Below are 23,334 nucleotides of genomic sequence, written 5' to 3'. Positions count from 1 at the left end.
TATGATGTATTACAACATTTTCTATTTTTTCTGTTTATGTCATTTTTATATATATTACCCAAATTTGTGCCCCCAATATTAATTAATTATTAATTATCAATTTGTGAAAGTCCTCAAAATACGTCATTACAATCCCCAAATTTGCTGTAGCTTTATGAGTTCAGGACAGTTTTGTAGGGAAGACAAATATTGTGCACCAAAATCCCCAAAAAAGTTTATTAATTATTATGGTGCCACAATGTTTTGAGTTGCCTTAATTTGGTATAGCCTCCCAAAATGTGTGGAGTCATATAATTCCAAATTTGCCATAGTTCAGGAGTTCGGAAGTCTGCTCATGCCAGAGACAGTTGATTAGTAAAGAGATTTATTGTTGTTATTGTGTGTACAAATCCCCAAACTTTGGTGCAGTGATCAAAAAATTTACTAAATTCATATAATCCCAAATTTTGTATTAGTACAACCCCCCAAATTTAGTGTAGTGCTGAAACGTGTTCTGATATAACTACAATATTTTTCTGTTTATCCCAATTTTGAATAATCCCCAAATTTGTGCCCCCCAACATTTGTTATTAATAATCACATCATTTGTGATAGTCCTCAGTATATGACATTATAATCCCCAAAACAGATGTAGTTGTGGGAGTTCAGGAGCTGGTTCATGCCAGGGACAGCGGTGTCATGAAGATGTTTATTGTTGTTACTGTGCACACAAACCTGCCAACTTTAGTGTATTGCCCTAAAATTTGCTTATTAACATTATCCCAAATTTTATTGTAATTCTATGACCCCAAAAACATGTTTTTTTGTTGTTGTTTGTTTTGTTTTGTAACATTGAAATCCAAAATTTGCTGTAGTTTTATGAGCTCAGGACAGTTTTGTGGGGAAGACATTTATTGTGCGACAAATTCCCCCCAAAATGTTTTAATCATTATGGTCCCACAATGATTGCCTTAATTTGGTATAGCCCCCCAAAATTTGTTAACTCATATAATTCCAAATTTACTGTAGTTCAGGAGTTCAGAGGTCTGCTCATGCCAGAGACAGTTGTGTAGTGAAGAGATTTATTTTTGTTATTGTGCATACAAATCCCCCAACTTTATATAATCCCAAATTTTGTATTAGTACACCCCCCAAAACTGGTACAGTGCTAAGACATGTTCTGATATAATTACAACATATTTATTTTTTCTGTTTTTCCCAATTTTGTATAATCTATTCCCAGATCTGAGTGCCAAAAACCTGTTTTTTTTTTAGTTTTCCTACTTATCTTAACTTTATATAATCCCCCAATTAGTGTTACTTACATTTGTGATTAATAATCCCAAAATAAGTTGCAGTTTATAATTTTTGGAGTTCAGTAGGCGGCTCATGCCAGGGACAGTTGTGTGGTGAAGACATTTATTGGTCTAAAAGAAACTGTGATCAATAATTCAGTTGATGACTGGTTGTTACATCATTTCAAATATTGCCACTGCAAATGTACAATTACACTTCTGCTCAGATATCTGGCTCTCCTCCCGTCGCGTAAAGAAACACACAATGATCTGATCATGATGCAATGACAGCTCTTGAATGAAAGCATATAAATGTCACTTTCACAGCTTATCTGAGGGGATGAAAATTCACAGACAACTGGGGGGAGCTCATGAAAAAAACTGTATTGTGTATACACTGGTATTCAGCGAGGGTAATTCCCATCATTTTCGGGTCATTTTCTAAATAGAGGATGTCAGAAATTGTACACCATAAATATCCCTCTGTGTCGAAAGTCCATATCGCAGCCATAAAAGCTCAGTGTCCATTAAACCAGGGTGGGGATTCAAGCACAGGGATGCTTTCCCATCAGCTGATCTTGACTGAGTCTTTATCGGACGTGTCTTTATTGAGGATGACGTAATGACTTTTAAAAAACAAACAAAAAAAGGTGACGAGCTGTCTCAAACAAACCACTGCAGCTTGATTCTTTGGGGATATGCTGAAGTTCATTTGGGACTCTCAGAACGGGTGCTCTGAGACAAATATCGTCAGACGTATAATGGAGCTGCCTCTGAAGTTGATGACATTGTTGACTGTGACCATCTCCAAGTCCAGCACCAACTCCCTGGGCCCCTTGATTGGCCGTGACAGGACGAGTGTGGCGCTCACATTACTGGTTTGCTGAAAGATAAAGAAGACAGGGGAGGAATGTGAGGAACGGAGTACAGGAAACGCTTGAATCTGACAGCTGCACACGATGGAGGAAATCCAAGTCCCCGGGCTTTGTCGTGTCATTTACAACTAGCAAACACAAGCACAAAGTCAAGGAAAGTTAATGTGTTTTCCATAGTGCATGAGGTCAGACTGGGCCTTGATTAAACAAGGACAAGGGAAGATAACTTTAACAAGATACTGAAAAAACTCATGTGGTCATTAAATAATGCCACAGAGAATCTTTATACTTTAAAATCCTCCTTAAAAGTCTCTTCTATGTCTATATTTATTTCAAAAGCACCCCTCAAAACACATCACACACACATACTACTCCATCTACTGGCCAAGAATAGGTGCTTCATGTTTTGCGTCTTCCCTTTTCTTTACAGACATTATGCCAAGTGTATATGTGTTTACTTAAGTCCAGGTGTTACTGATAACATTAACTCTGCTCTGTTTAAATGTCTCAGTCATTTAGCCATCATTTATTTTATTATACACACCTGTGCTTTCCCTGACATGTTAAAATGTGTTGTGGAGAAGGTCTATGTATGTAAACAAATTATATTGGAGCTTAATAATTTATGTTTCCTGTTCAGAATCTGTTCAGAATCAAAACTATAACAAAGTGTTTAAGGTCTAAACTTGACTCAGGATCATATATCTGCTGTTTTTTGCTGCAGATTTTTAATGCAAGCTTCTTATGCGCAAACATATTTAAAATAAAGTGAGAATGGGATAAAACACACGACCTTAAACTGTAGATATACATGTGCTCAAAGTTATTTTTTGGGATTATTATTTTTTGGTGTTCCTGTATATCTTGTTCATGTCTGATGAAGGAATGGTGCCCGAAACATCACATGTGGTGATACAATTAAAATTTCCAAGAGGAGCTGTTTCTGGTATGCAGACCTCTTTTTGTATTTTTGACATTGCTCCTAAATCCCATACAGCTTAGTAGCAGCAAAAGTTGTTAATTTTCCAAATCATATTTCTTATTATTTGATAAAATAACAGTTTTTTGCAGTGCCCTGTCTACACAAATCAGTCCTACTTCATTTCATGTTTCAATTATATTCATATTTTAGCTTATATTTTAACTTATCTCTTAAGATTCTCATTTTGTTTTTACTTGTGCAATTTTTTAATCAGTATATATTTATACATGTTCAGTGAGCATTGTTGGAAACAGCCTGAGATCCAGCGACTGCTTCTCTGTCATTGTTGTGGCATATGATGATAGGGATGCACGATAATATCGGCACATCATCGGTATCAGCTAATATTGGCTTTAAAATGAATGAGAATCAGAATTGGCCGACATGCTTTTTCTTAATATGGACAATGAATTAATATTACATACATTGAAAAGTATTATATTTCATGTCTCCATCTGCTGGTGGGCTGTCATGATTAGAGTATGCATGTATAATATGATGTTAACTCCACTACAGAAGAGACTTGATGATCACTAAAATTAGGTGGATATATCGATATCGGTATTGGTTATTGGTCAAATGAGTTGTTATATATTGGCATATATCAGGCAAAAAATCCAATATTATACAATCCTATAGGATAATGAAGAACTTGAAACTTGGAACATTTATAACTGTGTGGAGTTACAGTGCTAAAGGTTCAAAACATTACAGTCTATTAAGTTTGTTTCTGTGCCTCCAAATCAGGGAACATGTCTTTAAATTGCTATATTATGACCAACTAACAAAGGCCCATGATTTTTTACTTAATGACAATTCAGTCTGACATTTATGCAGCATAATCTTATTTGCAACATGATTCTGAGACAACATGCTCATTGTTGACCTCATTTACAAGCACCATGATCACATCAGATAAATGCCAGACTTTTTATAGTTGTTTTGCAGCCTCACTGGTGACCAAACAGTCACAGCTGTGGTGTTTCTGCTCTTCACACAGATAGTTTAACAATCAAACAGCACTGTCATTTCCCTTCCTGCTCAGCTCTGTAATTTCATTGGATTCTCTGGTGATAGTTTGAGTTTCTGCAGGTGGCGCTGTTTTCTTTGTTTAACTAGTGATAGCTCTTGCTTACAACCCACTTCTTGTTCTTTTTATTGTAAATAAACATGCAGTTGCTTGCTGCAGTCAGTAACATAAAATGCAGGAGGCTCTGCTTAAAAAGCAAGTATAAATTTATTTAAAACAATAAATGTCTCATTTCATTCCTCTAATGTGACACTTTGGCATTAGTCCACTATATCATGCTGTATTTGCCCGTCTCGTCTACACTTTACAGATCTGTACAGTAACTCACCCTCATGTAAAACTCTCGCCCATCGTTGCCCGACTTTATCTGGAAGATGTAGAAGGCGCCGGGGTAACGCGTGGTGGCCTGCATCTGGAATATGTCAGCAGGCACACTGCGCCCCGACGACAAGTCCATGTGTCGGTAGAGAATAGTGAAGGGTTTGTCCCTGCAGGCAGGGTTCTCAGCTGAACACATGCACTGACTGCACAGGAGGACACACACACACACACACACACAGGGGGAGGTTAGGTTATAATACAACATATGAGCACATGTGTAAATATAACTTTGGTGGAAACACTCACTTGTCACTGACTTCGATGTAAGGAAGGAGACACTGTAAAGGATTCAGGCATGTGTAGCCTCCCTGGAAATTGAAACATACTTGTGCTGTTGTACAGGTGTTGTTACCAGTGTCACATTCATTGATATCTTTAAAATCAAACACACAACAATCAGAGTCAGTTAAAACATCATCATCATCATCATCAACATCAGAGAAACAACATTTACACAGCAACAACAATACAGTTCATGAGAATGAATGTGCCTGAGAATGGAACTACAAAACAAAGACAGAACATAATAAAAGTAAAATGACACTTGTTTTAAACATTAGCTGATGTAAACCTGATCCATAAACATGCCGCTAATCTCAATGCTGGCTCAAGTTTACTTAAATATCTTTACTGTAGAATTGCAGATGTAGATGGGTCATTTTAACTAAATAAAAACCTCAGATTCAAAACTTTTTAGGTCACAGGTGAAAAATATTCCTTGCAAAATTAACATGACAAACAGGAACTACTACCCTGTATAAACTATACACAACAAGACAATTCACAGAAGCTTTTTAGCATTTTTCATTCATAGTTGCCCAAATATCTGTGACATCTGTACTGCGGCCAAACTGACATAAAAAATAAACATTTATTGTCTTCTGTCCTGAACTTTACCTTCACAACTCCGTCCATCCTCAAACACATAATATCCAGGCGGACAGATGCAGGAGAAAGAGCCGGGTGTGTTTACACATCTGTGCTGACACAGAAACTCAGAGAAGCTGCACTCATCCAGGTCTACAGGGAATAAAAAAGGATTAATACTAATCAGGAAACAACTGTAAAGGCTGCTCAGTGCTGCCGAACAGCAACAGGGTCTTGGGCTAAAATCTGACCAGGTTTATGGATTTCATTCTAGGTGTTCTGATTCACTCCCACAGTCCGATGTTTAAAGAGGCTGTAGGTGTGAATGTGTTTGTCTGTCTATAGAAGTGATGTTCAACTTAAAGCCAACAATTGGATGCTGTATGGCCCATCGAATATTTTCTATTTCATGATGAAAGCAAATTAATTTACACTGGAAATGCATTTTTATGTATTTGAATGCAGCTAAGGCGCCAGAGAGCACAAAAAGGCACGGAAATGTGGGTTGTTTATCAAGAAAAAGTGCAGGATCATCAAGACATATCAATCATGTTTGTTTATTAATTGGCACTTTGGTGAAGTCACCCCTGGTAAGAGTATCTATAGTCTAAAGTATATGTGTTAGCCTGTGAGACCCAGTCTGAGCTGGAACTGACTCCATCTCCTTGTGACGCAGCACAGGATCCACAGTTATAGAAAACAGATTAATGGATGGACAGTGTTGATGGTATAATTAATCAAATTACCATATAAATCTAAAGTATACACAGTTAATTAATGTACAGCTTTGCTCATTTAAAGTGATGTTATACTTTATTTATCAGCTCAGACATAGCTCAGGTCACTTTTACTCTATAGGATGTCAAACTTCAATGCTCTTCAGACAGACTCCATTTTACATCTCAAAGTCAAAAAGAAACGGCTCACCAATCTGTAATTAACACCACCACAATACAAAAAACACAACCAGCTGGTCTCACCAATGCACGAGGTGCCATCTGCTGCCAACTCGAATCCCTCGTCACAGTTGCACATGAAGGAGCCGTAGGTGTTGAAGCAGCCATGACTGCACGGTTCGTCTTCACACTCGTCCACATCTGGAGGAACAAACAGAGGAGGGGAGAGTAATCAAAAACAGTGGGGCACGGCATGGAGGTGAGCACGTGTGTTTATCTGAAAAGAAACAATGTGCATGTGTTTCTTTGCACGGGGCATTTATTGTGCCTCTGTGTGTGTGTGTGTGTGTGTGTACCTTGACAGGTCCTGCTATCTGGGTTGAGGATGAAGCCGGGGTTACAGGAACAGGAATAAGAGCCGGGGACATTGGCACACAGCTGTTGGCAGTAACCATAGCGACATTCATCAATATCTGGCCAAAAAGAAAGAGACACACTGGTTATGAATCATCATACTGCAGCTCTGTTTACTGTGATATAAATGAAAACCCACAGTGTGGTGTGCTGTATTGATTTGATTAAGCAAGACCTCTGCTGAGCTGCAGTACTGCACATAACCTGAGGAGGGCGCTGTTTAGCTTTCAGAGGCATTAAAGGCATTTTGTACAGCAGCATTGTTTTTTCTGCATCCAACTGCGGTTAGAAGTAATATGGTCTTAATTTTAGGAAATACTGCCCTGATATTCCTTCTTGGTCACTGACTCATTTGTTTACATGGCTCACACAAGTTTAGACCATTAACTACGAATCATGTGCAACAAACTTTACTGTCGCATCAGTTTTGTACCTTCAAGGCTGCCATCACATTTATTGCTATTAAAATATCAGTTTGCAGTGCAATGTTTGGTCATTGCTTGCTTTTCAGATTTTTTCAGAACAAAGCTTATGAATGCAACACCTTTTAGCAACTTTAGATTGACTTTAAAATGTCAGAGCTTCTGTAGATGCACCAACTGTTTCTGTTCGGAACTGCATTAGTGTACAATAATGATGCTCACTGTAACGCAAGTTTTACATGTCTGTTTTACACCAAGTTGATTTTCACATCCTTTAACTCAGGGGTAGGCAACCTGCTGCTCTCTAGCCACTCTCGAGTGGCTTGCTTCGAAAAAAAAAATCATATGAAATGAATAATGTATTTTTTATTTTATTTTATTTATGTTTTAATTCTTACTATCAATACTGTAGGCCTAAAGTGTTTCTGGCATTCTCCAAATGTAAAAAAAAAAGTGTCGCGTATACACTGAATAAAAAACGTTTTTACATTTTATCAACTAAATGATAAGTTTCAACATTTCTTTAAAATATAAAAGCAACGCACACCAAAAATTATCATGAGGTGCTGATCACTGGCAATAAACTTGATTGTAGAAAACAAGTGTCACACACTCTGGCTCCATATGCATTTCTTTTATTTTGATCACGTTTCGGACAAAAGCCAAAGGCTGAAACTTTATCATTATCAAAATAAAAGGGATGCATATGGAGCCAGTGTGTGTGACACTTGTTTTCTACAATTAAGTTTTAACATTTCGACAATTAAATATATGTTCAGCCTAATACCGTTTCCTCTACATTTTACCAAATCTCAATTCTGGTGGCCACATTAGTCTTCAGTCTCCCTAGCTTGGCTATCTATTGAAATCCAAAAACGGAAAAGTTTTGGAGGAATTAAAAATTGAATTGTGCGTGAGAGATTTGTTTGCTTTTACCGCCAACTCTGCAAAGTTAAAGGTCTAAATAATCATAAATAGCCCACTGCAGTGCCACCTGGTGGTGGAACATATTAATGAATGCCAGAGGTGGGTAGAGTAGCCAAATATTGTACTCAAGTAAGAGTACTGATACTTTAGAACAATATTACTCAAGTAGAAGTAAAAAATAATCATCCAAATAATTACTTGAGTAAGAGTAAAAGAGTATTTGGTGAAAAAACTACTCAAGTACTGAGTAACTGTTGAGTAACGTCTGATTTATTTGTAAAATAAGAACATGAACGTAATCAATCAATCAAAAATAATAATCTGCAAATTCATGTATTTTAAACGATACCCCTTTAACTAAAACAAAAATAAATTAAATCTTTACAAACATAACATAAATCAAGGCACAAGAAACACAAATATATTCTTATATATACTGCACATATATATATATGTAATTATGTACTCAGAGGTGGGTACAGTAGCCAAATATTGTACTCAAGTAAGAGTATTGTTGCTTTAAAACAATATAACTCAAGTAAAAGTAAAAAGTATTTTGCATTAAAACTACTCTGAAAAGTACAATTTATCCAAAAAGTTACTCAAGTAAATGTAACTGAGTAAATGTAACTAGTTACTACCCACCTCTGATGAATGCTCATTTAGATCTATTTGTAATGTTGACAGGCTAATTTAGATTTAACAGGCTGCGTTACCTTCATAATAATGTTTAATGTGTTTTGCAGATCCAGATAAATTTTTGGTAAAAAAAAAATGGCTCTGTTGATAGTAAAGGTTGCTGACCCCTGAACTAACTGATATGGTTTTGATAACTTTCAGCACTAGTGTAAATTATGTGCAATGTGAAGTTAATTAGCTAAATATGTAAAAACCACTCCCTCATGAAGAATTTAACAATGTTGCTGTGCTGATGTTCACTCAGTTCACTCACCCTGGCACTGTCCACCAATGAGCCAGTATCCCTCAGTGCAGGAGCAGGTGTAGCCACCTGATGTGTTGATGCAGACCTGGGTGGGGTTACAGTGATGAGAGTTTGTCTCACATTCGTCAATGTCTGCAACAGAGAGAGAGGGGGTGTTGTTATTAACAGTACCTTTCCTTTTTTGCAGGAAAAAAAACAAAACAAAACAGGGCTCTCAACAGTGCGTAGGATCCATACTAAAAATGTACTTATGGACAAAAGCCAAAAAATACTTGACAATTTCTACAGTCAGGCTTCTACCTCACCACCTGTGTCACCAATTTCCAGTCTCCAAAATGTTTGTAAGCATGGGTCAAAGTTGCTCCTATCAAGTCTGCTTTTATAAATCACAACTTTTGCGCGGAAAGTGGCGCACGCCTCTTTCAGGCCTTGTTTTGTGCATACACTGTTTATAAATGAGACACCTGTTGATTCCCATGTGGAGCATTTAAGGAACTAGATAGATGGACACATAGATACCGTACTTTATTCAACCTAAAGGGAAATTGCACAGTTACAGCAGCCAGGACAAATCAAAGAATCACCAAATGAAATATGAACAATAATAGTAATATAAACTAGAGACCATCTTGTGAGCTGTAGTTAGTGACTTTTTTGAAGGGGTTGAGAAGGGGGGGAAATGGTCCCTTCCATACTTCCTGTCTCCCTACTAGGCCCCCTTTGCTTGGACCACACCCATATTTGAACACATCCTTCATTGTGATCTCTTCTACACACCTGTAAAGTTTCGTTGTGACACTTAGCGGTGACAAAATCTGCCCACAGGCAGACAGACATATCAACACCTGGCAAAACACTTAACCACTAAACGGCTTCTGTGGTAGTTCCTGCTAGGAAAGCTACCACCAAGGTCCCATTTTGCAATGATGACACACACATACACACACACACTCAAAGGTAAATGGGGGTTGAGCCCCTCTGTGTGGAGTTTGCATGTTCTCCCTGTGTCAGTTTGGGTTTCCTCCAGGTGCTCCAGCTTCCTCCCACAGTCCAAAGACATGCAGGTTAACTGGTGACTCTAAATTGTCCGTAGGTGTGAATGTGAGTGTGAATGGTCGTCTGTCTCTATGTGTCAGCCCTGTGATAGTCTGGTGACCTGTCCAGGGTGAACCCTGCCTCTCACCCAGTGTCAGCTAGACTCATTTTGAGTAATGATAATGGGCGAATTTAGACTTTCTCCTTCATTATAAGGCTCAAATATGTTTTGCAGCCCCAGGCAGATTACTTGAGAGCTTTTATGGCCAAAAATGGCTCTTTTGATAGTAAAGGTTGCCGACCCCTGGCGTACATGGTTTTTGTGTTTCAGTTTGGCAGTTAGCCTTTAAAATCTACACAGAGGAGATGCCTGGAGAGGCTCCTTTTAAGGCGGACAGAGTTAGGGAAGGTTGATGCACATGAGGAATGTTATATAGGATGTAAAACAGACAGTTAATGTACATGTGTTTTAGAAATGAGTGAAAGAATACGGTGGAAGCACATTGATGCTATTAATTTCCATGTGGAAGTTATGCTTTTGTACTTTCAGAAATGTATGGCCTCTTATTTTTTGCTTCATTTCTCAGTAAGCCCCTTATATGGTTGACCTCTCGGGATCGGGATGGGAGGTTTTGTCAGGAAATAGGATGTCCTTTTCTCTGATTGGCTCTACTGATATTATATTTCAAAATAAAAACTGCCAGTCACCACACTACACAAAAGCTACACAGCCTACTGATGGTAATTTTTCTACATGCCTTGCTCATAAGCATGTCCACTAGACTGCTGGGCTTTAAAACTGCACCGACAGTCTTCTAGTCCAAAGTCTGTTTGTCCAGCTCTCAGGTTTTCACCACCCTGTATTTAGAAAAACTAAAACAAATAAACACAATAGTTAACATTTCAATACAGCATCAATTTACTGTTGTTTTTGCACCAGATTAAAGATTTCTCAGATTACAATCTGAATTCCTTTAACGCCCTTGGAGCAGCTCACACACTACATCATAATAGCCACATTTCCTTATGAGGATATGACAAATGAAAAATTCCAACCTCTGTTTATGGTTCTCAGACCATGAAGTCACCAATCTCTAGAAACCCGGTGGAGGAAGTGGGTGGGAGCCCAGTTTTTTGTTTGGACAGGCAGCTATGAGAAGCGATAACGTCTGTCGGTGGGGCTGTTGGCCTTTGTGCCAACTTGGACCACTGGCCCTTCACAAGGAGTGGAGGAGGCCCGGAGCGCTCGGCCTCTGGCCAACATCTACACGGCCCCCCGACACCTGCTTGCAGTTACCAGTCAAAACCTCTCTGAAAGGTCTTCATCTGCACCCCATGTGTAGCCTTACTGCAGATCTCCAACATACACACACACACAAGCTGCAGGAGCGTCTCAGTTCAGCTCCTTATATAGACTGATTCATGAGCTGCCCACGAGCTTTGGGGTCACTGCTGACAACCTCGATCAGCTTCAGAGGAGACATGACAGATGGGATTTGTTTAAAATGGCTGAATGTACAGAAAACTGAGAGAAGCTGACCATTTGACAGACCGTGATACCAAATTTGTACACAAACTTACACAAAACAACCCCCAGTGGACTTCATGGATTCAGATTTACTTCCTGAAGTTTAGGCAACAAAAGTATGTGGTTGGGTTGAGAAAAAAAAAACATGGTTTGGCTAAAAATAAGTACAACTGTTACTGATGTCATGTTACATCACAGGACATACGTCACTAGCATAGTATGCTACTCATACCAGCACACTATGTTGCTATTATATGAACTGACTTTTGGTTTTACACAAACAGCAGTCTTCCGAATAAAATCAGAAATTTGCTTCACCCATCCACCATCCATCCATCCATCCATCCATCCATTTTCATCTGCTTATCCAAAGCTGGGTCGCTGGGGAAGCAGTCTGAGCAAAGCACCCCAGACGTCCCTCTCCCCAGCAACACTTTCTTGGCTTTTCTTCGTTCTGGGTCTGCCCCGGGGCCTCCTACCAGTGGGACGAGCCCAGAACACCTCCACTAGGAGGCGCCCAGGAGGATCCTGATCAGATGTCCGAACCACCTCAACTGACCCCTATCAACGGGCAGAAGCAGCAGCTCTACTCCGAGCTCCCTCTGGATGTCAGAGCTCCTCACCCTATCTCTAAGGCTGAGCCCAGCCACCCCACGGAGGAAACTCTTTTCAGCTGCTTGTATCCGCAATCTCATTCTTTCGGTCACTACCCAGAGCTCATGACCATAGGTGAGGGTTGGGACGTAGATGGACCAGTAAATCCAAAGCTTTGCCTTCTAGCACAGCTTCCTCTGAACAACGACTGTCCGGCACAGTGTCCACATCACTGCAGACGCCGCACCAAACCACCGATCCATCTCACACTCCATTCTACCCTCACTCCTGAACAAGACCCCGAGATACCTAAAGTCTTTGAAAGATGCCACCTGGTGTGTCTCAACAGGTGCCTTGGTGCATCAGTATCTGATGACGACCGCCAGTGACCAAGCGTCAGCGTTTGATGAGTTAGGAGTGACACTGGATTGGTTATTTTAATGGCCTACTAAACCTCAATCAATATATGTGAACACGGGCTCCTCTCTTACAGAGACAGACACCAGAGAAGTACAGTACAGGCCAAAAGTTTGGACACACCTTCTCATTCAATGCGTTTTCTTTATTTTCATGACTATTTACATTGTAGATTCTCACTGAAGGCATCAAAACTATGAATGAACACATGTGGAGTTATGTACTTAACAAAAAAAGGTGAAATAACTGAAAACATGTTTTATATTCTAGTTTCTTCAAAATAGCCACCCTTTGCTCTGATTACTGCTTTGCACACTCTTGGCAAATTGAAAGCTCCTGACATTACAAATTTGAGGTTTAACACTCTAGTTTTTCGGTTTGGGAGAGAGCTGTTCATGTTTACTAATATTGTTGGACTGTCTTAGACCACAGGAATAACAAGTATGAATTTTGAAAATTGCCGTACTTCCCCTTCCTCTCAAACCACATGGAAAATTCAACGAATGTAATCAGAAGCAAATAGTCTTGTTTTCAGATCAGCTATGATGCATTTTTTAGTGTATCTCTTGGTTTCTAAAGCCCACAAGGTTGGACATTTTTCTGAAGCCACAGAGGAGCACGTAATCCTGCAAATCGAGCAAAAAACATGAAAATCCCCAAAACTGAAGTTACGAGCGGAAATGAAGAGCTCAGTCCCATGTGAAGAGAAAAACACAGTATCTGACCTCTGGAGGCGTCATGTGACTTACAACACTCTGGGCTGCTGCTGGTTCATATGACAGTGAGTAAAAGTGTGTGCTTGAGCAATCAATTCACCCAAAATTCAACAACATATTCTCTCATCTGCTGCTATTTGTGTCCGGCCAAGTTTTTGGTGTTATGTGCAGAAGTGAGATGATGAGATCTCTACCAATACTGTAATAAAGGTGCATACATTTTCATTTGTTGTCCACAAAGCATAAAATCTTAACAGAAACATGTCTTTCCCTTTATTCTGGATTATCTAAACCTTGCTGCAAACTGTTTCCAAAGGGACCGTTATTTGGAAAGAAGTAGTTCTCTAAGTAAAATAAAGTTCACAACTGTGACACAACTGTCCGCATACTTTTGGTCTGGTATGCCCCCTTGTTCCAGTTTAAGGAATATTTTTTTGTGAAATACACTTATTCACTTTCTTGATAAAACTTTAATGAGAGTATAGATAACACTCTTGTATCTGTCTGTTCAATATGAAGCTGGAGCCAGGAGACGAGGGCACACGGCAATCTTAAGATAACAAAATCCACTTACCAGCAGCTCTTTATCTTGTTGGTTTAATCCGTACAAAAACCAGTTGTGGTCGCAAGCTGTGCCAGACTACTTCTTGGCTTTTGTTTATGTTTGGATTAAACAACTGAGAATGACAATGACTTATGGCTGGCTGTTTCCTCTTGTTTCCAGTCTTTATGCTCAGCAAACTGGCTTCTGGCTGCAGCTTCATATTTAACACACAAATGTGACAGTGGTATCATTCTTCTCATCTAATGCTTGGCAAGGAAGGCCTTCGCATATTTCCCAAAATGTCAAACCATTCCTTTCAGGAAAGGCTTAAGGCCCCGACACACCAAGCTGACGATCTGCCATTGGTCAATGTCAGGCTGTTTGTGAGCAATTGTAGCGTGTCCCCCACTGCTGGCACCAAGACGGCCCTTGACTGCTGTTTTCTGGCTGATTCAGCATGCTGAATGGGCAGCAGAGCCTGCAGAACCCATAGGTAAGAGAAATTACTCTCATTGGCAATTCAGTTCTGCGCACCAGAAGACAACAAACGGCTAAATTCAAGAAGGCGTGAGATCGCAACATACTTGTTATATTAAGTAAGATTATGTTTTTATCCATTGAGCTCTTTAGCAGAAACAGTTAGAAATGTAGAAATGTTATTGTTCGCTAGCACACGGTAATTATCATTTGTTCTTTCAACATCGGGGTGTTGTCAATGTGCTAACTGGCTAACTAGCATCTTGAATCCGTCATGTGAGTTTTCTGCTTTCCCTCTTTGAGCGATAAGTACAGACTACTGCCGCCTGCTGGTATAGAGAGTTATGTTCTCTCATGCAGGTGCAGACATACGCACAAATCGGCTGTCGCGGAAGTCTTTGTGATGTGTATGAGAGCAACTTTTTGGCAGAGACACAGGCGACGTGAGGTGACGCAACAGTCATCCTTTGTCACAACTAGTTCTTTGATGCTGGTTTGGTGTGTCTAGGCCCTTGAATTTATAATCTGGAAGATGTGGGGGCACCAGTGGTGGTAAGTGCTAGGTGCCGGTTTGTTTTTGGATCTCACTTCCCAGAGATCCAAACAGTGTCCCCTGTGTAACCACACTCAGTTGGCATTGGTTTGTTCGGCCAAACTAACCATTTACTCACAATACAAACAGACAACAGAGGAAAACAGTACATCGTTTCACACACGAGTGAGTTAAAAGGCGAGTCGTTTGCATTAGCTCCATCTACCTTCTCTGGCAAACCAACCACTGCTAGTTGAAGAAAAACATGTCACTAACTGTGCGCTGTAAGGGATTTTTTCAGACAACCTGTTTGTAATACTGCAAATACAAAGGCATTAATCAGTGGGCCATCGGCTCAAACACCATCGTGTTACCTCATTTGGCACTCGATAAAGACTTAACAAGAGGTAGCTCACATTGTAGAGTGGTCGTCTACGGTTTGATCACTGGCCCTGGCAGTCTGCATGTTAAAGTCTTCTTGGTCAAGATGCTGAGCCCCAAATTTCTAACAACGGTGGTGCCATCGGTGTGTTATTGCGTGTGAATTCGTATCTGATGAGTATGTGGCACCTTGCATGGCAGCCTCGGTTACCAGTGTATGAATCTATGTGTGAACAGGTGAATTGTGCTTGTGTTGAGTGGTCCCTAAGACCGGAAAAGCGCTATATAAACGCAATTCACCTGTCATTTATTCACATGACAATCTTCAATATTATTTTTTAAATGATACTGCACATTATGGCTCTTTTGACTATAATTCGGACCTCTCCTGTTACAACACGGCAGTGCCCTGTTCACAAAGCCACGTTCACAAAGAAATGATTGGAAGAACTTGACTGGTCTGCACAGAGCCCTGACCTCGATCCACGTCCAACACCTTTGTGATGAACTCTAACGCTGACAGCAAGCCAAGCCTTATCGCTGAACATGGCCCACTTCACTCATGCTCTTGTGGCTGATTGGGAGCACACCCCTGCAGCCAGGCTTTAAAATCGGGTGTCCGTATAGTGTATCTGCTCGGCTAGATACCACAAGGGGCAGATAATAACAGACTTTTTGCAAACAATGTAATCTGTTGCACGGATGGGCTCCAGATATCAGCTAAAAGAGGACAATTACACACCATAACACTGCCTGGAAAAGGCTGCCCTTTGTAGTACAAATTTGACCTTGAAAAAACAAACCCACAAATGCATTAACGCATACCCAACGGCTAATTTGTTCTATTGTTCCCCCAGACTGGTGCCATTAGTGACACTGATAGAGCGTAGTGCCATTAACTTGAAGACAAAGCCATGTTTGTTGCAGGTTCAGACAGGAAGTCACAGTCTGTGTAATTTCTGCCCCGTAGCATCACTCAACAAGTCATTAGATCACTTCACACACACACACACACACACACACACACACACGCACACACACACCAGCCTGTAGGGTTATGAGGACTTCTTAGGAACGGCCCCCACAGAGGCATGCCTGTTTTCCAGGCACAGATTTGGCAACACATGACCTCATGTTTGGCACTGTGATGGTATAGTTTACCCGAACAAGGTTGTGAGCCGATACACTGACAGGCCGTCTCCCCTTGAAAGAGAAACAGGCCGTATTTGTGCATGAGCTAAACTCTAAAGCTCTCTTCAGAGGGAGAAAACTGTACTGTATGTGTACATTTTCCACTCATTACAAGGTCATGGCTGATTTATCCAAAGAAACACTCCAACTGGACTTTAAGGAGGGTGTTCTCAACAGCTTGTCCTGGCTGGACACACTGGGGAAATTATGTTGAGATGTATTTAAGACAGCTGGCTGGGGGGGGGGGGGGGGGGGGGGGGCATCAGACATTTAGTGTTTATCTGACAGCTGGGATCTCTTGCAGTTGTGAAATTCAACAGAATCAATTAGAGAGCAGAAATTTCCTCACTGTGTGGAGTTCAAGGCCCCTCTGCTGCAGCTGGGTGACGGCAGACATGACCCTGCACCGAGCATCAAACACCATCTGTCCCTGTGATCTGATGGATTCATGCATTCCCCTGGAGTTCAACCATAATCTCTAAAGACTTACACTGAATCCTTGGCCTCTAGTGCATTTCCCGTGTGTCACCACCTCCATCTAGTTTCACTCTAACATCTGATAAACAGCAGGAGGCGGCAGATGTCGGGACTCAAAACATTCACATCTTTCAAGCAGAGTCGCTGCAGAGAATCAGCTCCAAGCTGCTGCAGCAGAAGACAGACTGGGATAATTATCCAGTAATGATCCTTAAAGGGACAGTTCACCCCCAAATCAAAAACATATATTTTTCCTCTTACTTGGAGTGCTAATTATCAGCTTAGATTGTTTTGGTGTGAACTGCAGAGTGTTGGAGATATCAGCTGTAGAGATGTTTGCCGCCTCTCTAATATAATGGAACCAGATGGCACTTGGCTTGTGGTGCTCAAAGCACAATGCACGATGTCTCTTTCCAGAAATCATGACCCAGTTACTCAAGATAATCCACAGACCTTGTTGTGAGCAGTTTCATGTAGGAACTACTTTCTTTCTACCGAACTACACCTGTCAACTGAATCACTGCACAGAAGGAAGTGTGCATCTACTGCTAGCTCATCTAGCACCACTAAACTAGCTAACGTTACAGTTCAGTTGAGGATGGCATTAATGTTTATGTAAGGCAGCTACCTGCTTAAGGGGCCGCACACATGCTGCGTTTTTTGCGTCCTCAAATTAATTGTTTTCAATGAAGACGCGTGGCAGGCGTTCTCAAATGCCAGAGCAACTCCAGCATGCACGCATTCCCGAGCGCCTGTTTTTCAGGGTGCAATGACAACACCGAGATACATCGAGTTCAACTTTTGGGTTGCAGCAGCGGGCACCACATGTCATGTGATGGGGAACAACCAATCACAGTCGACAGATATGTTTCCCTTCTTCTGTAAATATCAGTCTGTGGTAAATATGGAAAAGCTGATCATTTTGATTCAGGTCTCCCAGAGCTTTTCATCTGTCAAACAAGCACGGTCTCACTCTTAAGTTGTCAAAAACCACCACTTGGGCAGTGACTTGCGGCGTCAGAAACCAACAAAAAAAGGCGTCCTTTAATGTCACCATGATACGCGTCCAGTTGCCGATTTAGTTTAACGGCGCCTGAAGGCATTAGGGGGAAATGCGGCAGGACAAGGGCGAAAGTTAAGGTGACAGTCTGAGAGAGGCGGGAGTGATGGTGAATGGGTCCAACACCAACTTTCACCTGAGAGAGCGGTGTTCGGGCTTCACTATAACTTGCAACCAAGCAATTCTTTTGCTGGACGCATTTTCCCCACAAATACAACATGCTAATGTTTTTAGCACAAGCCTATGGCATTTTACATTTTATAAATTTGCCTAGCGGCTAGCATACTTGTCCTCTACTCATATGAAGCCCGTGACAACAGCAACACTTAACAAAGGTAACGTTACAAAATTCAGCTCCATTACAGCCTACAAGGTTCACAGACAAAACAACAGTCTTATGCTAAACACGTTTTCCAAACAAATATAACATGCTAACATTATTAGCACAAGCCTATGGCATTTCACATTGTAGAAATTAGCCTAGCGACGAGTAGAGATTTCCTCTGCTCATATGAAGCCAGGATAAATCACACACAAGACTTAAAATGCTATTTTTGTGGAGGCTTTATTGTCTTCACAATTTATTGTTTCTTATCTGTGAAATTAAAGTAAATAAAAGCTTTGTTTCCACTGAGGGAAATGGTTTCAGCTTGGGGCGTTGGTGGCTTAGTGGTAGAGGAGGCGTCCCATGTACAAGGCTGTTGCCGCAGCGGCCCGGGTTCGAATCCAGCTTGTGGCCCTTTGCTGCATGTTATCCTCCTCTCTCTCTCTCTCCCCCTTTTACACTTACCTGTCCTGTCCATTAAAGGCAAAATGGCCAAAAAAAGTTTGATAAACACGAATCAAAATAGGTCATTTTGATTTTAGGGTGAACTATTCTTTTAAAATATGATGTCGCTTTTAAGACTCACTGAGCTCTCGTGGCAGCCAAAAGACTCACTTAAACTGAGGATCCAATGACTTTAAAAACAATGTTGAAAAACTGCTTCTGGGGAAGAAAATGTGACCCACATATAAGTGTTTCCCAACTGAAGATAAAACCGAGAGGTTATGAAATAATGGTAGGAAGCAAGAAAATATATTGATGTGTCACAAAATTATTTTTTTTACTGTGCAACTGTCCTCATGAACTGATTGATACTTTAGTATTTTCAAGTGCCTAAAACGTAAAATAAAACAGCCAGAAAAGGAAAAAGCGGTCTTTGCCAAAGGGGCTGGAAGTAGATATTGCTTCATTGCAAAGGGTCAAGAACCCCGCTCTGCTCTGCAACCACTGTGGCTGCAGAAACAGCAGACTGACTTCTGGCTCATTAACTGCATTCACTGGCTGTAATGAATGGGAGCATATGCTGGCACACTCTGATACCGAACAGAAGTTTTTTGTGTGGCTGCTATAAACAAACAACGAATACAATGAGCAGCACTTCTGGAAAAGCTGACGACTTTTGATAAATGAGACCAACAGACATGGGTGAAGTGGTATTTCCTTCACATTTTGAAATCTGTCATGTAGACAGGAAAAGTGAGGTCTGCTACACAGCACGACTGTTAGTACATTTATGCAAGTGCTACACTTAAGTCCAGCGCTGAGGTACACTTGATTTTATGTTGCTGTCTGCTTCTACTCCAGTACATGTCAAATGGAATTATTGAACTTTAACTCCATTGTATTCATCCGACAGCTGGAGTTAGCAGAGGTGTAGACTTGATCCATATGACTTGGACTTCAGTCAGACTGTGCCTTCCAATACCCATACCACCATACTATATAGTGTGCCAGAAAAAGATTTAGTATGTCCCAACACATAGTTTGTCAAACGCAGTATGCCAAAAATACCAGGATGTTCTACTACATCAGGTCTGATTTTGCAGTCTGCAAACCAGCATGCTTTTCTGGCTATTCTGACCCACAATCCTCTGCACAGCAGATGATACATCACATCGACTGAGCTGCAAACAGATGCCAGCTGATTGACAGCTGTCAGAAGTTGCAATGGGGCATGACAGCACATTGAAGTAACCGATAACCAATGGAACAGTAATAATAAGAATACTAATTCTTGAAGTGAACAAAAAATATAGTAATTCTCCAGATCTACTTTGAACCAATCTGACAGCATCCAATTAAGTCGCAGGAGTGAACCAGAACTAACATTACGGTACTGAGTGTGAACGTGTGGGTCGAAAACGAAGATCCAACAACTTCCAACAAACTTGGTTTCACAAATAAATGCAACATTCAAAAAGAATTCATGATTTTTGTATGTCTAATATAGTATTACTCCGTTGTTAAAATGGCATTACATTTGGTGAAGAGCAAACTATGACTTGTTTAAGACTCAAAACTCAAAGTGTAGGACTTGGGAGTTGACTTATGACTTGCAAAACAATGACTTTGTCCATCCCCTGCGAGTTACTGTGTAATTTATAGTCATATACACTGATCAGCCACAACATTAAAACCACTGGCAGGTGACGTGAATAACATTGATCATCTTGTTACAATGCATTGTTCTGCTGGGAAACCTTTAGCTCTGGGATTCACATGGATGCCACTTGACATGCCCCACCCACCCAAACACTGTCGCAGACCGAGTACACCTCCTCACGGCAAAGGTATTCTCCAATGGCAGTGCTCCTACATCAAGACAATGTGCTGTGTCTCACTGTAAAAACTGTTCAGGAATGGGAGAAAGAGCTCAAGGCATCGACCTGGCCTCTAAATTCTCCAGATCCCAATCTGATCAAGCATTCGTTGGATGTGACGGCACCTCACTTTGCAATTCACAGGACTCAAAATCTGTTTCCACCAAGCAGTACGGTACAGTTGAGTTCCACTGTGAAAAGTTGTGTGTGTGTTTGACATAATGCAAGTTTCCCACCTGGGCATAATACGGCAGCCAGCTGGTAACAAACAGTCTCATGTGACAGTTAAACAGTGAGCTAAAATATGTTTAAGAAACCATTTTAGGCGAGAAATAGGCAACACAGGTTCAGATCAGTTCAGTTCGGTACACGTTTTTTGCCTTTCCAATGTGAAAAGTTGTGGATGGTACCAATGAAACTGTTCCTCACCGTCCCCATGTTTGGTCCCCCCTCTGTTGGGGTACCTAGCACACAGATCTGGTACTAAAAGGTGGAGCTGTGAACACTGCAGTCTGTTGATTGGTCAGTAGACAATGGTCACTCTGCTCAGGGCTGAATTGTGGCTGGTTTCGAGGTTCATGTAACCACTGTTCATACTACTGCCAACACCTTGGTGCCAGGACCCTCCTAGAAGTCCTGAGCCCATGCTCCGACTGGTCAGAAGCTCCACCTTGGATCGGACTTGGCTCTGACCTGTTGAAGCATGGACAGAGAAACTCTGGGGTACTGGTACATCTGTAAAATGCTTGATTGAATTGGGACCTGGAGAATTTGGAGGCCGTTCCTTGGGCCATTCCTGAGAAGTGATTCGTGGTGAGGCAGGATGCATTGTCCTAATAAGGGGCACTGCCATCGGGGAGGCGCTGTTGCCATGAGGAGGGTGCTTGGGTGGTGCGTGTCAAGTGACCCCAGGTTTCCCAGCAGAAAATTGCATCGTAACAACATGATCAACGTTATTCACTTCACCTGTCAGTGGTTTAATGTTGTGGCTGGTGGGTGTGTATCAGTATCCGGGGCCATTTTTCTGCACAACAGGCACCTTTACTTTTAATTCTTTTCTGCTGATAATACTTCTGTACTTTTAAGTAGGATTATAAATGCATGACATACTTGCAGTAGAGTTTTTTACCTTGTTGTAATGGTGCTTTTACGCACAGTAAGTAAAGGATCTGAGCAATTCTTCCACCACCGAAATCACACAGCAGACACTGACTCACCATTACAGGTGCCGTCCTCTGCAGGAGCATATCCCAGGATGCACTGCGCCGTGCTCCTTACTCTGGGATAGCTGGGCTCCACAGATCTCGGAACACTCGGGAGGAAGGTGTCTGGAAATCCAACAGATGGGTCCGGGTAAACCGGCTCAGGCAGGACCGGGGTCTCCGGTCTGAATGGCTGGTTGTACAGGCTCCTGGGCATGCACAGGTAGCCTCCGTTCTGGTTCACACAGCGCATGTCTCCACGGCAAGCATCTGGCAGGATACGGCACTCATCCACATCTGGAATACAGAGCGGTGCAGTGATAAGGCCATTCCTGCACACAGAACATCTGTGGGCTTGTGATCAATTTACTGCTCGATACTGTGTTAAGTCTGGGAACTTATTCCACTGCACACTCTAATGTGTTTTTACTCTGGATGAGGCTCATGTCCATGATGCAACTTTCAAAAATTTGAGGTTAGAGGTCATGTCACTCACCTATACACTGTCTCGACCTGCGATCATAAGCAAAACCTTCTGTGCAGGTCTGAGGAGAGATGATCAGGAGGCTGTTTCAGTGTGTTTGTTTAAAATTTCTGATAAACTATTCATCAAATAAGGTTCAAGTTTTCATGCAAATTCAACAAGTGTTATCTGTTACATTCTGCCATGCCTTTGTATCTTTACAGGCTGGCTTTCTTACAGTGTAGTCACAGTTTTCTTGTCATTAAAGCCATTGACTACAGCACATTTCCAGGCTATGACCATGACCTTGGTCTAAATGAATGAAGTCCCTGCAAACACTGAAGGAAGGTGTTGTGTTACCTGTCCGTGTCCAGGCTGGATACAAAGCAGAATAAATACCAGAGCTGCCAACATCCTGCAAAGAGGGAATTTCAAGTTTTCAACTCTGAAAAACCAGGAGCTCGGTGCAAGCACCCCGTTACATACTCATTCAAACACATAACTAAAGCAGGGACGACTCCACTGAGTCCGTTACGCAAAGGAGGAAAAGAAGAGGATTACTGACCTTGCGGAAGAGCAAAACCTGAAGCCACGTATTTCAAACAGCATGGTTTATGGTTTCTCAAAAACGAAAGATTTAGACGACCCGTAAATTCTCCCCAAATCCCCTCGCCACTACCCAGCAGCGCTCTCACCGCCCCCCAACTATGCGCCTTTACGCGAAAGCCGACACCAGGTTTTCATTAAGCGCTGTCTGGTCGAGCTGAAGCTTCGGTACATTGACCAAGTGTTGCAGGAATGCCTTTTTCCAAAATGGACCGTTCTGTTTCTGCCCCGCTCTGTCGTCCTCTACGAGATTATTTAGCAATGCAAATTGACTGGCCCCCTCCGAGCGCTTTCACAACAGCTGGATTCAATCAGGGGAGAGCCAGCCCCCTCCGGTCAGAGCGCGCACAGAGAGACAGCGGCGCACTCACTCCAACAAGCTGCTACTCCTGTGCTGTTGGGGGGTAAAAAGGCATAAAGCATACAAAGTGGGTGTCTGTTTTCCAAAGATATA

At 41.5% G+C, this 23,334-nt stretch overlaps 1 protein-coding gene across 1 annotated transcript; it reads right to left on the bottom strand.

Moving 5' to 3' along the window:
• Positions 1–1,384: 1,384 nt before the first annotated feature.
• Positions 1,385–23,294, bottom strand: fbln5 (fibulin 5). Its single transcript, XM_033643443.2, has 11 exons — positions 22,840–23,294; positions 22,635–22,689; positions 22,308–22,356; positions 21,827–22,108; positions 9,021–9,143; positions 6,662–6,778; positions 6,390–6,506; positions 5,440–5,562; positions 4,789–4,915; positions 4,490–4,685; positions 1,385–2,157 (listed from the first exon to the last, which is right to left on the bottom strand). The coding sequence occupies exons 1-11, from the start codon at positions 22,881–22,883 to the stop codon at positions 1,996–1,998; spliced, it is 1,395 nt and encodes a 464-aa protein (XP_033499334.1). The 5' UTR covers positions 22,884–23,294; the 3' UTR covers positions 1,385–1,995.
• Positions 23,295–23,334: the final 40 nt, after the last annotated feature.

This window comes from Epinephelus lanceolatus, chromosome 15, assembly GCF_041903045.1.
Source record: "Epinephelus lanceolatus isolate andai-2023 chromosome 15, ASM4190304v1, whole genome shotgun sequence".
Lineage (NCBI taxonomy): Eukaryota > Metazoa > Chordata > Actinopteri > Perciformes > Serranidae > Epinephelus > Epinephelus lanceolatus.
This window is presented reverse-complemented; position numbering and strand designations above follow the sequence as displayed.

Coding starts and splice junctions, on each gene's coding strand:
- fbln5 (XM_033643443.2), bottom strand. CDS start 22,883: ATGCTGTTTGAAATACGTGGCTTCAGGTTTTGCTCTTCCGCAAG. Junction 5,563..6,389: donor AGATGGCACCTCGTGCATTG/GTGAGACCAGCT, acceptor TATTCCCTGTAG/ACCTGGATGAGTGCAGCTTC. Junction 4,686..4,788: donor TACATCGAAGTCAGTGACAA/GTGAGTGTTTCC, acceptor CCTCCTGTGCAG/TCAGTGCATGTGTTCAGCTG.